Here is a 16,745-nt window from a genome sequence, read left to right as displayed (position 1 = left end):
AAATAGTGATTCAAGTCCAACTTCAGACTTGGGTTCTACTCCTTTTCTGCTACAAATATTTATTAAATATTTAAAATGTGCTAGGAGGCCAAGTGTGGTGGCTCACACCTATAATCCCAGCACTTTGGGAGGCTGAGGCAGGTGGATCACCTGAGGTCAGGAGTTAGAGACCAGCCTGGCCAATATGGTGAAACCCCATCTCTACTAAAAATACAAAAACTTAGCGAAGCATGGTGGCACACGCCTGTAATCACAGGTACTCAAGAAGGTTGAGGTGTGAGAATCGCTTGAAGCTGGGAGGTGGAGGTTGCAGTGAACTAAGACTGCACCATTGCACTCTGACCTGGGCAACAAGAGTAAGACTCCATCTCATTCACAAATAAATGTTCTAGGAACTGTACTAGGTTTCAGTTATACCAAAGTGAGTAAAGACCCAGTATTTAGTTGCCCTCTGGGAACTCTGGGTCCACCTAGTGTACCTCTCTACAGAGGGAGTCTGTACAGAAAATAAAAGAGGTACACCTAGTGTACAAAAATTAGCTGAGCATGATGGCACGTGCCTGTAGTTTCAGCAACTCGGGAGGCTGAGGTGAAAGCACTGCTTGAACCTGGGAAGTGAGTCGTGATCATACCGCTGCACTCTAGCCTGGGTGACTGAGTGAGACCCAGTCTCAAAAATCAAAATAAAACAAAAACAAAAAGCAAAGATGACCCCACCCCCCAAAAAAATCAAACAAACAAAAACTCTGTCTCTACAGCTTTTCTTTTTTTTGAGACAGAGTTTCATTCTGTCACCCAGGCTGGAGTGTAATGGTGCGATCTTGGCTCACTGCAACCTCTGCCTCCCTGGTTCAAGTGATTCTCCTGCCTCAGACTCCTCAGTGGCTGGGATTACAGGCCTATTGCTTTTCAAATTGCAGTTCAAGACACACTTTTAAGAAAATTATCTATCTACGTTGACCAATTCTGAAAATAATTTCTAAATTTAAACTGCATGACAGTAATCCTAAGTGCTCTCTTGTTTTAGACTTCTTATAATTTTAGAATCAGTATCAATGACTTACTGATATTGGGGAATCAACAGATTGAGGAAGGATGTAATTGTCATAAAAGTCATTTAGTTGGTCTGTTTTGATACATTTCATTTATTAAAAGAAGCCTATCAACAATTCATAAGTTTCCTAATGGGAAATTAGGTGATAAACCAGTCTCTAACCTGGCTCTCTTCTGCTGCTTGTTGGTATCCATGCTCTTGGTTATCACCTCCCTCACTGTATCAGTTAGTCTGTGTGACCAATAGAATTTTGCAGTAATGGTATGTCACTTCAGAGATTAGGTTATGAAGGATATGGTGGCTTCCATCCCTCTGCCTTTCTCTTGAATCACTTGCTCTGAGGGAAGCCAGCTGCTTTATCTGAGCAACTTAAGGTGAGGCCCACTTGGTGAGAGACTGAAAATGCTGGTTAACAGCCCTGAATAAGCAAAGAAAATCCTCCAGGCCCTGTCAATAGCTTGATAGCAACTCCAGGAGAGATCCTGACCTAGAACCACTCAGCTAGGCTGCTGCTCCTAGATTCCTGACCCTTAGAAAGTCTGAGATACTAAATATTTGCTTTTTTTTCCCCTTGGAGATAGAGTCTTGCTCTTGTCACCCAGACTGGAGTGCAATGGTGTGATCTCAGCTCACTGCAACCTCTACCTCCTGAGTTCAAGTGATTCTCCTGCCTCAGCCTTCCAAATAGCTGGGATTACAGGCACCCACCAGCACACCCGGCTAATTTTTGTATTTTTAGTAGAGACAGGGTTTCACCATGTTAACCAGGCTGGTCTTCAACTCCTGACCTCAGGTGATCTGCCCAGCTCAGCCTCCCAAAGTGCTGGGATTTCAGGCATGAGCTACCGCCCCAGGCCTATTTACTGTTTTAAACTGCTTAAGTTTTGGGGGCAATCTGTTACATAGCAATGGATAACTATTTTTTTTTTTAATTCAAAAAAATATTTTATATTTTAGAGACCCTGTGCAAGTATAGCTCACTACAGTCTTAAACTTCTGGGCTCAAGCGATCCTCCTGCCTTAACCCCCTGAGCAGCCGAGACCACAGGCATGAGCCACTAAACCTGGCTCCTTTACTTTTAATTTTTTTAGAGATGGAGGTCTCACTATGTTGCCCAGGCTGGTCTCAAACTCCTGGGTTCAAGCAACCCTCCCACTTCAGCCTCCAGAGTTGCTGGGATTTTGAAGACTTTGCTATAAAATGAGGCCAGAAAAATAAATGTATTTTATTTTACTCTATTACTATTATTATTATCTTTTTAAATCTTTTTTCTTTTATTTTCATTCCCTGAATATCTTCTGCACAATTTTTATTATTTTTTGAGATGGAGTCTTGCTCTGTCACCCAGCCTGGAGTGCAGTGGCGGGATCTCGGCTGCAACTTCTGCCTCCCCAGTTCAAGGGATTCTTAGGCCTCAGCCTCTGAAGTAGCTGGAATTACAGGTGTGTGCCACCACATCTGACTAATTTTTTTGTATTTTTTTTAGGTATTCAAAGACAGAGGACTTAAGCAGCCAGAAGGTTCTATTTATTCCAGGTGATATCACAGTACTTACTCATCTTCACTGACAAAAAGGGCAATATGTGCACATAGCACATATGTGTTTACCACCTAATTTTGGCAAAAGTATTTCAAATTCAGAAAATTTAAAAGTATTTAAAATAAGAACTTTATTTGCCAAAGTTGCATGACTGAATAAACGCTTACGGATTTTTAAAAAATGTGATCTATTAGGTACATAGAGTGCTAAATTAGAATGCCCAACTTTAAAACCATACCAAATTTACTTTGTAGAAGAAAATGTAATCAGCTCTATAAACACTATTTAAAGAAAATAAGACTCTGCATGGTGGTTCACGCCTACAATCCCAGTACTTTGGCAACCAGAGGCAAGAGGATCACTTGAAGCCAGGAGTTCAGGACTAGCTTAGTCAATAGAACAAGACTCATTCTCTAAAAATAAAAAAAAAAATAAAGAATAAATTTGTTTTAGGATATTTAAGACACATTAACTCTTTGAAGATTAGCTATGGAGTGCAGGAGGAGGGGTTGTGGGGAGGCTAAGTAAGTATGGGTTAATTATCTCAGAGCAAGTTTTCAACCCAAACCAAAATGGCATAACTATGCAAAGATTACACAGTGAAGCAATTTATGGCAGAAACCTGAGATTCAAAGAGTTGAAATGATTGAGATTTTTAGTCCCTTTGCAGCTCCTCCCTTGTTTGCTTGTAGAATCTGCAGTGAGGAAGAATCCTCAGTCTAGCAGGAAGGGATCCTGCCATTTAAGAGTGAAAAGAATGCTGTTCCAAGCAGGCACGCCTGCTTCCAATTCTATGTGGAACAAGATGCTGACTGTACACAAAATTAGGATAAAGAGTACACAAAATTTAGGATAAAGAAAAATCGTGGCCAGGCGTGGTGGCTCACGCCTGTAATCTCAGCACTTTGGGAGGCCGAGACGGGTGGATCGCCTGAGTTCAGGAGTTCAAGACCCCAGCCTGGCCAACATGGTGAAACACTGTCTTTAAAAAAAAAAAAAAAGAAAAATCCTAGGATGAAATTTCATAGAGTAGAACTGGCTACCTAGATATTCTCTGGTCAGTTCAAAAGGTGAAAATGAAAAGGTGAAGTGAACAGCCACTGTGAGCAGCAGGAGCACAACCAAGTTTCTCTGTTCCTTTTTCCCTCTTCTGGTCCCTTTGCCTTTCTTATTCGTAATGCTCATGTCTTTTTCGTAGGATTTATAGGTTTTATCTCAGTGTCCTTGCATGATGGTAAATCACATATTTTAAGATTTGGGCTGAAAGGTGCTTAATTTTTTTTTTTTTTTAAACGGAGTTTTGCTCTTGTTGCCCAGGCTGGAGTGCAATGGCACGATCCTGGGTTTAAGTGATTCTCCTGCCTCAGCCTCCCAAGTAGCTGGGATTACAGGCATGTACCTCCACACCCACCTTATTTTGCATTTTCAGTAGACATGGGGTTTCTCCACGTTGGTCAGGCTGGTCTCAAACTCCCGACCTTAGGTGATCTGCCTGCCTTGGCCTCCTAAGTGCTGGTATTACAGACATGACCCAACACGTCTGGCCAAGGTGCTTAATCTTTAGGAAAAAAACCTGTGCTGCTCAATCTACTGAATGAGCAGCACAATAAACACAAACACAAACAATAAGACATGGCGGGCACTTGCCTCCATATGTAAGGGATTTGTTATTGGATCTATCCAATTCATGCCCCAGCTCCTCAAGAGGAGACTCCTTTCAAAGAGCCTGTCTGGCTAAAACACTTTTTCTTTGCTTAAAAAAAAATCCTTTACTAGTTACCTATTACTCGCAAGGTATAGTTCAAACCATTTAACAGGGCAGAATTCCAAAGCTTTAAAAATGTTTCCAGGTCACAATGCCTTTTTAAAGAAAATCAAGACCAGACCTGTTTCTTAGACAATTTAGAAGGGAAACTTACCTTTGGCTCTGTAGCCAGATACCCCCAGCTTGGATGTTTGAGTGGTTGAAGGTGAGAAGAAATGCACCCAATGCTTCTATAGTTCCATAGGCTTCAGTGTCTTCTTCCATCACACTGTATTTTAACTTCCAGCTTCCATGCCTGTATTTCCCCATCACACCAAAAGCTCTATGAAGATAGGGACTGAATATTGTCAGGATCTGGCACAGTGCCTCATATCAGACAGTATTTGTTAAATGAATGAATAAATGAAACCTGGAGACACAACACAGAATAGCAGAAAAATAAATAGGCCAGGCATGGTGGCTCACACCTGTAATCCCAGCACTTTGGGAGGCCGAGGCAGGTGGATCACTTGAGGCCAGGAGTTCAAGACCAGCCTCAAAAAAAAAAAAAAAAAAAAAATCATAAAGGTGAAAGGAATTTACATTTACCCACAATCATACAAACAGTGTTGCTCTTGTTGCCCAGGCAGGAATGCAGTGGCGTGATATGGGCTCACTGCAACCTCTGCCTCCCAGGTTCAAGCAATTCTCCTGCCTCAGCCTCCTCAGTAGCTGGAATTAAAGTTGCCTGACACCACGCTCGCCTAATTTTTGTATTTTTAGTAGAGACGGGGTTTCACCATGTTGGCCAGGCTGGTCTGGAACTCCTGACCTCAGGTGATCCACCTGCATCAGCCTCCCAAAGTGCTGAGATCACAGGCATGAGCCACTGTGCTGGCCAAGGCTGCAGTTTTAAATCAGTTGATTTGTACGCAGTTTTTTCTCTTTGGTAGCAGATTCCCATCCTTTTGATAGTAAATAGTCAATGGAAGCAGCCAAGAGTCACTGGGTTTTGGTCAAGTGTAGTGATTAAAGTGAGAGATCAAGTAGGCAATACTAGTTTTGGTTGAAAGCCTCTGCCTGTAGGGCAATGTGAATGGTTTTCACATGTGACTCAAAGTGGCTCTGAAGGCAATAACAGGAATTCCAAAACTACTGTGGGCAATTGGTTCATCACCAAACCAAGCATATTACTTCCAAAAGAGTGAACTATGAAGGCGACAAACAGAGCTAAGTGATAATACTTTCTCAGAATTCATGTTACACACATATCTCATTCACACACAGAAATTCTTAATGGGTGAGTCAATTAATTCATTTAATTAAAGTAGATGTACTGGTTTACCTAAAACTTTAATATTTGCTGTATTTTTCAGTATAACATTCTCATAAAAACTTAGTCACCACTTGACTGTTACTTCACATACATTATCTTTTTAAGGTTCACACTACTATCACAAATATAAGTATTATTCTCCCCATGTTATGAGAAAATAGAGACTCAGACAAAATGTGATTTGTGCAAGACAACAACAGCTGATAAAAGGTAGAACCAAGATGCCAATACAGATGTTTTGCTTCAAATACCATGTTCTTTTTATATTCTGATCCTGCCATGTAGCACCTTTGAATAATTCTTAAATGTATCACTATAGGGTTGTTCAATTTCTAGCTGCAGTGTTTAACATTTCTTAATGATTCTAATATTACCAGTGAATAATCCTACTCTTTATTTAACCTGGAAGTGAACTGAACAAAACTGAAGATATTGCTTATAAATAGACTAGACTTATTTATATTCTTGAGGAAAATTGGAAGTAACTACAAAAAGCCATTTATTCCACTTGAAGTAAATACTGATACTAGACCACCTTAAATTTAAAGAGATTGGTCTGGCAAGTGACTTTCTTTTTAACAATAACCATATTAAAAGAGAAAAAAAAAATGGAGTAGTAAGTTAAATAAAAAGCTAATAAAACTTGGAGGAAACAGCTGTTTTCTTTTAAACCCTGAAGAATACCAAAGGTATGTTATGTTGCATAAAGAGTCATTTCAAGAGAAGATTATTAACAATCCAACAGTAGAGTCAGCATTAAGAACTTCAATGATATTCAACTCAAACATGCGTAGGGAGAGTAAAGTTATTTTATTAAATCATGCACATCACGTGTGTTAGTGCAAATAGTTTAATCTGTACTCCAGAAATTCTATTGTACTTTATATCTTTACAAAATAGATTTAGAACAATTATTTACTTTAAAAAATGTAATTCTGAAGTTAAGCATTTCAGAACAATATTTGCAATAACCTATATACAAGAGGTACTGGGTACCACTGGCATATTAGCATTCTGTGGTGGAGTGGCTTCCTGCAACAGAAAATGATGAAATGAACTATAAGACAGTATTCTTTACAAGTCATTTGTGACTAATTCCTCCATAAATCTAGTGATCCTCCCAACAGTAATCCCAAATAGCTTAAAATATAACCTTTAAAGTATAAACAGTGACTGCCAAACATCACAAGGCAAATTATACCCTAAACTCCTATTTCAATATTTGGCTAGACTTCTGGATTGCCACAGAACATTCAAGCCAATTCACTGACATTCCCTTCCAGTCTTCATTGACTGAAAAATTTAACTATGTGATACTTTAGGATATTCTATGACCTAAATAAACTTTACGGACATAACTATGATGCCACACAAAACCATGGCTAAACTTTCACTTCTGTGTTTTAAATTTATAACATCAAGCAGTGTTTTTAGGTGCTTCATTGTGCATAGAACACTATTAATCTTGGGAATAGTGCTTTTCATTAACAGAAAGTCCCAATTAACAACAATAAAAAGAAAATAACCATTTGCATACCCAACCAGGAAATCTGTTGGTAGGTACAACAGCTTACCCTGAACATGAATTAGCTCTGACACATCATAAACCAAATTAGGTCAATACAAGCTTATCGGAAGAGATATTAATACTTTCTTCAATTAAACATGCTTGGAGGAATAGATGATAGAAAAAAAATCATGCTTCCTAAAATGCTGTATATGAGAAAGTAACTTGGCTTTTAAAGAAAAATATCTCTTTAAATACATGAGGTTTATAATAAATTACATTCCAATTGATTCAACAGTTTGGTTGACTGCACTGAAATTGTGTAATTACTATGTTTTTGCTCCCAGAAATACTTCAGTTTGCTCAAGAAAATACACACTCTCATGGAAAGTTTTTCAAAGTTGATGTCCTCCACATCTTCAAGTCTCATTAAGGCTGAACAAGCGTGCACATATTCCCCAAATTATCACCATAACAGTTTATTTTCCAAATGTATTTTTCCTTAAAAAAAAAAAAATCCACGCAATTAGTTGTCTCTAAGTCTTGTTCCCAATAGCTCAGTGGTTTTATAACAAGTAAAAATGGCGTAAATATGTAAAAAATATATATATATGTGTATATATTTCAAACTGATAGGCACTGAGCACACAGGGCCTCTCTTCCCATGTATGTACTGGTTGTTTGGTTTGGGTAATTATCGAATCAGAAAAATGAATTATCTGGTCATCAGAATTCAGAGTAAAATACTCATAAATTTAATGCTATAAATAATCTGGTGTACCAAGAAGCCTACTTTAGGCCACCATAATATTCAGAATCTCAACATACTAATTTAAAAATTACATGAAAAATTGCAAGCAAATTATTGCTTACAGTAGAATAAAGTCACAATTTTATATCTTCTTTATAGACAGATACATTTTATATAATTTAAAGCAATGACCCTACAGCTGTATTCTTGTACTTCTGCTGTTTTAAAAGAGGTAAAAAGGAAGAAAATGGTTCTGTTTGTCCCCAGCATGAGTATGATGCCAGCTTCTAGAGGGAGGACGGTGTACGGACTCAAGGAACGCTCTCATGGAGAAGCTCTGGCCAGACCTGGCACATACAGCACGATGGCTGTTACTGCAACCAGGGCAGCCAACATGGGCATCCAGGGCCAGGGTTTCTGTGTGGAAAGAAACCAAGAGTCAATATCACATTCTCCCCTCTCTTTTCATACCTATGAGAGTCCTGAATATTTAACAGAATACTGGAAAAATCTTATTTTTGCATCATAAAAATAAAGTTAAAAAAAGAAGTGAGGGAGTGCAGGTATAAGGAGAGGCATAATAGCAGGACCACCAATTTGGAAGTCTAATATATCCCAAGAAAGTCCTGGGAAGTTTTTAACTTTGATACAGTTGAAACCTAATAGTGACTTCTAAAAAAACGTGTGGGCTCTGCCTGCTTTATTTACTCTGGTATCCATATATTCCAATATAACTGATGTATATAGACACCTGTAGTATGTTTCTGCCTAAAATGTTTCTTGATTAGACCCAGACTCCATGTTGGGATATTTTACTCAAGGGGATGATAGTGGCTAAGGTGATAATGGTCTAGTCTTTGGTCCTCTAACCTGAAACTACAGAAGACAAAATCAAGTAGGGTTCAAGATGGAGAAGTAACATTAGGGATCCTGCCTGTCTGATAATTCTGGTAAAGACTGTTCAGTGTAATAAAGTCACATGATCATCTCATATGCTCTACTAACATGCATGCCAGTTAGAGGCAAGCATGGACGGGCTGTTGCCTGCTAACTTTAAGAGGGCTTTATAAGATTAACTTGCTTTGGTTGACACTTTTATTTTTACTTGTATTCCAAGAGTGTTATTGAGAAAAACTGGTTTTTCTTTTTCTTTCTTTTTTTTTTAGCTGTGGCAGAGAAAAACTGGCTTTTAAAGAAATATTCTGATGTTGCAGGTCAGGGCTCAGAAAGAAATGGGATACGTTTATATCCTTGCAAGTACATACTAGGGTTGAGATTGTAAGTCAATGGTTCATTAGGCTAATCTCATTTTTTTTTTAATCTCCATAGCCATAGTATAAACAGGGAAAGGGTTGAAACAAAGAAAATCTACACTATGAAAAGGAACAGGATAAGGAGGAAGGGGAAGAAAGCTGGCTGAAAACTTGAAAGAGGCAAACTCTTCATTTCTCATTTAAATCTGATTAAACACATACTTGGAAAGAGGGTACTAATATTGCAGAAATTCATAGTGTACTCCAGTTTGCTACAGATAAAGACTCAGTTCAAGAAAGCATATTAACAACTGGTTAGGTTGGAATTAACTCACGGTTAGCATTACTACAAAGTAAACAAGACAAAAAGTTATGAGATTAGTTGACTGTTGAATTCACTGGTATGACACAAATACACGGCATACTAAATGAAGGGTTTGCTTCAGGTAACAAAATACCTGTGTGTTCTTGCCATGCACTATTTTACAAATACGGCACAAACAGGTGACGGGAACAAACAGACAAGGACTCAACAGTAGTGCTTGTACCTTTCTCTACCACAATGGACCGAAACACCAAAACAGGAAAGCCAGGAATAGGCCGATGAATACGGCTGGGACGGGTTGTAATATGGAAGGCTAAAGAAGGGAAGGCATATTAAAATCATTTTATGCTATGAAAATAATCAGATAAGAGGATTCAGACCCCAGTGGGGCGGGAGGCAGGGAAGAAAGACTGAAGTAATAGAAGTATACCACTCAGGTTTTGCACAGATTCAAACATTTTAAAGACATCTAACACAATCCTGAATGATAGACTGGGGTAGGCAAGTTGGGAAACTATCAGTTTAAAAGGAACAGCTAGGCTGGGTGTGATGGTTCATGCCTGTAATCCCAGCACCTTGGGAGGCTGAGGCAGGTGGATCACCTGAGGTCAGGAGTTTGAGACTGGCATGGTCAACATGGTGAAATGCTGTCTCTACTAAAAATACAAAAGTTAGCCAGTCATGGTGCTACACACCTGTAATCCCAGCTACTTGGGAGGCTAAGGTAGGAGAATCGCTTGAACCAGGAGGCTGAGGTTACAGTGATCTGAGATCACACCACTGTAATCCAGCTTGGGTGACAGAGTGAGACTCCATTTCAAAAAAAGAAAAAAAGAAACAGCTGAAGGCAATGGGCAATGTGGGTATTCCTAACATTCTAATGTAGCACATGAAGACAGAGCAAGCCAGGCACGGTGGCTCATGCCTGTAATCCCAGCACTTTGGGAAGCTGAGGTGGGCAGATTGCTTAAGGCCAGGAGTTTGAGACCAGTCTGTATCACATGGTGAAACCCTGTCCCTACAAAAAATAAATTAGTTGGACATGGTGGCACACGTCTGTAATTCTAGCTACTTGGGAAGCTGAGGTGGGAGGATCGCTTGAGCTGGGGAGGTCAAGGTGAAGGCTATAGTGAGTTGAGATCATGCCACTGCACTCCAGCCTGGGTGACAGAGCAAGACCTGGTCTCAAAAAAAAACAAAAAAACAAAACAAACAAAACAAATAATGACCAACACTTCACTGCTAGCTGATACTCTCTGCTTGATAGTACACATTTTTGCTGGATACCTGAAACCCATTATTTGACAATGTATTCCCTCAGCAATGGTTAAGGGTTATTTTATCCTTCTAGCAAAATCTTTTCTTTTTTTCAACCAAAGCTTTTGCTTATTAGATTGTACTGCTTTCCAGCTTAAAAATAAATGCCCGGTGATACTGCATGTTTCCTAAATCAGGCAAGAAATCTAACAATATGTGATAAAGGTTTGGTATATAAAGACAGGCAGCGCTGGGTACAGTGGCTCATGCCTGTAATCCCAGCACTTTGGGTGGCTGAGGTGGGCAGATCACCTAAGGTCAGGAGTTTGAGACCAGTCTGACCAACGTGGAGAAACTCCGTCTCTACCAAAAATACAAAATTAGCCGGGTGTGGTGGCACAGGCCTGTAATCCCAGCTACCCAGGAGGCTGAGGCAGGAGAATCATTTGAACCCGGGAGGCGAAGGTTGTGGTGAGCCGAGATAACGCCTGGGCAACAAGAATGAACTCTCTCTGTTCTTGAACTCCTGACCTCAGGCAATCCTCCTGCCTTGGCTTCCCAAAGTGCTGGGATTACAGGCATGAGCCACTGCGCCTGGCTGCAAAGTTACTTTAGAAAAGGTTCTAAATAGTGCAGGGGGATCCATTCTGATTATGCTAGATGTCTTCATAGGTTAATTTAGCAGTAGACTGAAATTCCATAATCCCAGGGATATGAATTAATACAAAAGAGAGAAGTAACCAAACCATTATGATCTGATTTTAGAAGAGTTTGTAACCTACATTTTGAAAAGTAAATGTGAACCATTTTTGCTTAGCATAAAGCCTCCACACCCAGTTCATCAACTTCTAAAAGGCTTCTACCTAAGCAGCAAACCTTTATTGTCTACAAACTGCAAAGGACAATTGGACACAACTCATGAGCATTCTGTGTGCAAATGAATAACAGGATGGCCATGCAACATCACTCTTTTGTACTTGTGCTGCAGGGTAAGCAGAGTGGCTTCCTCATAGGAAGCATGCGGCTCAGGCACACTGCAGTGTCCAAGCCATGACAGCAGTTTCAAATAAGTGAGAGCACAACCAACCACACTAAACATCTATCAGTTAGGGCCCACAAAGGTAATGATCACCAAAACATACAACACAACATTAATTTAGTATAACATCTTTTTAAAGACCATTTTTCTAGCAAATGAAAAACAAAAAAAATTAAACTCAATTTATACCAAAATCTTCATCTGTCTCTTTCTCTCTCACAGCCCTACAGAAACTCACCAAATACTTTCTAATACTTACAGAACGCAAAAGAGACACTAAGCTTTTTAGAAATTGTGCCTCAGTGAGAACATTATTGGTATATAATGAAAACCATTAATAATAAGTCTTGATTTTTTTGATATAGCCAAATGCTAATTATCAACATGTACTACTGTCTCTTAAATGGGTCGCTGGTAGTACAGTGCTTCATTTCCCAGCAGGGCAGAAACAAGAGCCAGACAATGGCTTAGTGATAGAGCTTCAGACTTATTTGGGAAAAGCTGACAGTTCTTAGGCAAGCTGCTTTATTGCAAACAAGGCTCTTCCTCCAGGCAGTCCTGAGGCTCTTCTGGGGTATAGGTTAAAGGTACAAATTCTTTTTTCAAAAATTTGACAGCATAATGATTCTGTCATGGAATTTCATAATTGAAAGCTTATTTCATTTGTACCATTTGCTTCATAAATCAGTGATAAAGTGCTCTGAAAATCAATTTCAATCTCTAATCTGCCTCTCAATCAAAGCTAAGCCAAGTTTGCAAAGACTTACATTATTTCCTTTCTCTCGGAGCAGCTTCAGGTTGTTTTTACATTGTTTGAGCTCATCTGTGATTGACTGCTTTTCCTGCTCAGTCTTTTCAAACTTCAACTTCAGTTCTGAGAGTACAGTCTGTGTCTTTTCATACTAAAGGCAAAGAAAAAAAAAGTGTGCAGATTCAACTTAAAATGAGTATGAAGGTATGGTTCTAGTCAGGCTTATATGCCAGATCCTATTTAGTCACGTGGAACACTAAAGACAAGTATGTTTGTTTAAGGAGGAATAACTTGCACTCATAAGAAGAAGTCTTTTGGCCAGGCGCAGTGGCTCACACCTATAATCCCAGCAGTTTGGGAGGCCAAGATGGGCGTATCATGAGGCCAGGGGTTCGAGACCAGCCTGACCAACATGGTGAAACTCCATCTCTACTAAAAATACAAAAATTAGCCAAGTATGGTGGCGTGCGCCAGTAATTTCAGCTACTCATGAGGCTGAGGCAGTAGAATCACTTGAACTTGAGAGGTGGAGGTTGCAGTGAGCTGACATTGCACCATTGAACACTCCAGCCTGGGCGACAGAGTGAGACTCCAGCTCAAACAAAAAAAAAGAGTGAGGCTCTTTAATGTTGACTTGATTCTATGTAAGAATCTTCTGGCCCTGGAGTAAAAAAAATTAAGAGTAATCATTTTGTCATCTGTTTTTAATATGAAGGATCACTTTTTCTACCACATGGGTATAGGAGAAAAGGAAAATTTCAAACTGAGCAAAAGAAAAGTGGGTGAAGAAAAATCCCATAGCCTAATTAAATGGCAATGTTAGGAAGCCTGAGTTTGTATCATGGTAAGCAGTGTCAGCCAAGCTATTTTACTCTTGAAGTAAAAATTACTCTGGAAGTAATTCCTCCACCTAGTATGGGAACAAAAAGAAAAAAAAAAGTATTAATTCCCAATAGGTTTTCCTTTACCCAGCATTATTGGTATTAAAGTGTTCTGGATAAGTGAATTTTCTAGGCAAATGAAGAAAATAAATGTATCTGAAGTACACACCATTATTACTGGGAAATACCTATTCTTCTACTTCAAACTTCAGCATCAGATGGGCATGGTGGCTCATACCTGTAATCCCAGCAATTTGGGAGGCCAAGGTGGGCAGATCACCTAAGGTCAGGAGTTCGAGACCAGCCTGGCCAACATGGAGAAACCCCATCTCTACTAAAAATACAAAATTAGCAAGGCATGGTGGTGCATGACTATAATCCCAGCTACTTGGGAGGCTGAGGCAAGAGAGTTGCTTAAACCTGGGAGATAGAGGTTACAGTGAGTTGAGATTTAGCCACTGTACTCTAGCCTGGGCAATAAGAGTGAAACTCCATCTCAAAAAACAAACCAAAACAAAAAACTAAGGTATCAACTAAATGTAATTTAAAAAAAATCTGTTTCTGGTATAAATTTTATTTTTATTTTATTTATTTATTTTTTGAGATGGAGTCTTACTCTGTCACCCAGACTGGAGTACAGTGGTGTGATCTCAGCTCACTGAAACCTCCACCTCCCATGTTCAAGCAATTCTCCTGCTTCAGCCTCCTGAGTAGCTGGGATTACGGGTGCCTGCTACCATGTCTAGCTATGTTTTGTACTTTTAGTCGAAATGGGGTTTCACCATGTTGGCTAGGCTGGTTTCGAACTACTGGCCTCAGGTGATCTGCCTGCCTTGGCTTGCCTCCCAAAGTGCTGGGATTACAGGCATGAGCCACCACGTCCCACCTGTTTCTGGCAGAAATTTTTAAATATTAAACATGTAATTTTCTGCTCTGAAAAACAATTCACTGTACATAATTTGATATTCAGGTAGAGTCGAATCTTTTTAAAGACTAGCTGCCTTTTAAAAGTAAGACCAATGTGAAACATATGGCTTACCACTACTTTAAATGATGCCAGGAGGCTGAAATTCTAGACTAGTTCCACTTTGAGATATTGCATCTTACATGCAAGCTGGGCTCACAGTCAAAGCAGAGACTGTTCTGCTGCTGGCTGTGCCTTTGTCTCCACTTTGCTGCCCCACTCTGCCATCTCTGTCTCTCTTTTTTTTGAGATGGAGTCTCATTCTGTCACTCAGGCTGGAGTGCAGTGGCATAATCTTGGCTCACTGCAACCTCCACCTCTCAGGTTCAAGGGATTCTCATGCCTCAGACCCCCATGTAGCTGGGACTGCAGGCATGCACCACCATGTCTGGCTAATTTTTTTTGTATTTTTAGTAGAGATGGGGTTTCACCTTGTTGGCCAGGCTGGTCTCAAACTCCTGACCTCAACTGATCCACTCACCTTGGCCTCCCAAAGTGGTGGGATTACAGGCATGAGTCACTGCACCCGGCCCCACTTTGCCATCTCTGAAGGTTTTAGAAGGAAGACAGACAAAGTTTGAATATAAAATAAATATACCATGGGTAAGGCATACCAGAAAGGTTCCTCCTTATCCCTAAATACAGCCCATGAGGGTAGAAAGTTTCCAGTTCCTTTCTACCTATATCCTATAAATTCTTCAATAAAGGAAACCTTTATAACAGTGCTTCTCAAAAATACAAATACCTTAGAATGACTAATTTAGAAGCCCATCATTATGCTCAACAAAGATAAATATTAAGAAGGAATGTAAATGCATAAAAACATTAGACAGGAGAGATGAGGCTTAGGGTCAACACAGAGGTCACCAGAAAAAGAGAAGAAAGACATGGGTACAGAGAGGGAGGTAAAATATGAAAGATATTCCCTGTTACCTAACAATATTCCCACAACAAGCCTGGATAGTATGCCAGAGAATGAACTAAAGGAGTAAAATTCATGGGCTTTATGATAACTTTTTTCAATTGGTGTGAGGGTCTGTGGACTTCCTACCAGAAGGCAAAAGATTACTGGCATACTGCCAAGGCAAAGTCAGTGTACGTACACTAGTTTCTGCAAATTAGAACATAGTAAATTCTCAATGACCCATGATCTGATTCTTAACAGTGATTAATAAAGAATAAGTAAAAAGTGCTTTATCGACAAGTTTTCCCTTACTTTCCTTTTCCGCCATTCTTACATTCAGTCTGCCCTGTGCACCAAAGCAATTAATCATTTCTCCATTCCAGGAGTTGTGAACCAGAACCACAGGAAGGCAGCTCAACCAGGGGGATCCTGTTGCTTACCTCCAGCATGTGAGAAAGTGGCAAGGACTCTGGCCCCATGGCAAGAAGATGAAGCCAAATAACTTTCTTGAGTCAGTGTTTACAGGGTGGACTGTGTGCTCAATGTTTTATATTTTTTTTTTTTTTTGAGACAGAGTTTTGCTCTTATTGCCCAGGCTGGAGTACAATTGCATGATTTTGGCTCATCACAAACAACCTCCACCTCCCAGGTTCGAGTGATTCTCCTGCCTCAGCCTCCCGAGTAGCTGGGATTACAGGCATGTGCCACAATGCCTGGCTAATTATAAATTTTTAGTATAGACAGGGTTTCTCCATGTTGGTCAGGCTGGTCTCAAACTCCTGACCTCAGGTGATTCACCCACCTCAACCTCCCAAAGTGCTGGGATTACAGGTGTGAGTCACTGTACCCAGCCTATGAATTCTTAAATTACAGATATTCCTACTAAATTAAAATATACTGATGCTTTCTTTTTTTATTTTCTTTGTTTTACTGCAAGATATATTGATGCTTTCTAAAGCAAAATATAAAGATGACATATCATTATTTTCTTTTAATACTGAGGATTAATATTTACTTTTTTTTTCTTGAGATGGAGTTTCACCGTCACCCAGGTTAGAATGCAGTGGTACAATCTCGGCTCGCTGCAACCTTCACCTCCTTGGTTCAAGTGATTCTCCTGTCTCAGACTCCTGAGTAGCTGGGATTACAGGCGTATGCCATCACACCCGGCTACTTTTTGTATTTTTAATAGAGACAGGGTTTCATCATATTGTCAGGCTGGTCTTGAACCCCTAACCTCGGGTGATCCGCCTGCCTTGGTCTCCCAAACTGCTGGGATTACAGGTGTCAGCCACCATGCCCGGCCAAGATTTACTTTTTGCATGTACTTTTTATTTGTGAAATATTCATATAAAAGCTGCCACATATATAAATTTTAATTTGTGGAACAAAGGTCACCTATTGCAGCCTTGCTTTGGATATCATTTTTGCTCCATCT

General features: G+C 39.8%; 1 protein-coding gene across 50 annotated transcripts in view; it reads right to left on the bottom strand.

The window, feature by feature from the left end:
- Positions 1 to 5,632: 5,632 nt before the first annotated feature.
- Positions 5,633 to 16,745, bottom strand: part of SLMAP (sarcolemma associated protein) — a 166,195-nt gene continuing 155,082 nt past the window's right edge. For 28 of the 50 annotated variants that reach the window (XM_078351243.1, XM_078351260.1, XM_078351249.1 and 25 more), the window contains 3 exons: positions 12,575 to 12,709; positions 9,735 to 9,824; positions 5,633 to 8,350 (listed from right to left, as the gene is read on the bottom strand). In XM_078351243.1, the coding sequence (XP_078207369.1) occupies positions 9,741 to 9,824; positions 12,575 to 12,709 (219 nt within the window). In that variant the 3' untranslated portion in view covers positions 5,633 to 8,350; positions 9,735 to 9,740. The remainder of the gene's footprint in view (positions 8,351 to 9,734; positions 9,825 to 12,574; positions 12,710 to 16,745) is intronic. The other 22 variants (XM_008981872.5, XM_008981883.5, XM_008981877.5 and 19 more) reach the window with 1 other exon arrangement.

The sequence above is a fragment of the Callithrix jacchus genome, chromosome 15 (genome assembly GCF_049354715.1).
Source record: "Callithrix jacchus isolate 240 chromosome 15, calJac240_pri, whole genome shotgun sequence".
Classification (NCBI taxonomy): Eukaryota; Metazoa; Chordata; class Mammalia; order Primates; family Cebidae; genus Callithrix; species Callithrix jacchus.
The sequence above is the reverse complement of the archived record's forward strand: the minus strand, read 5'-3'. Positions and strand labels throughout refer to the sequence as shown.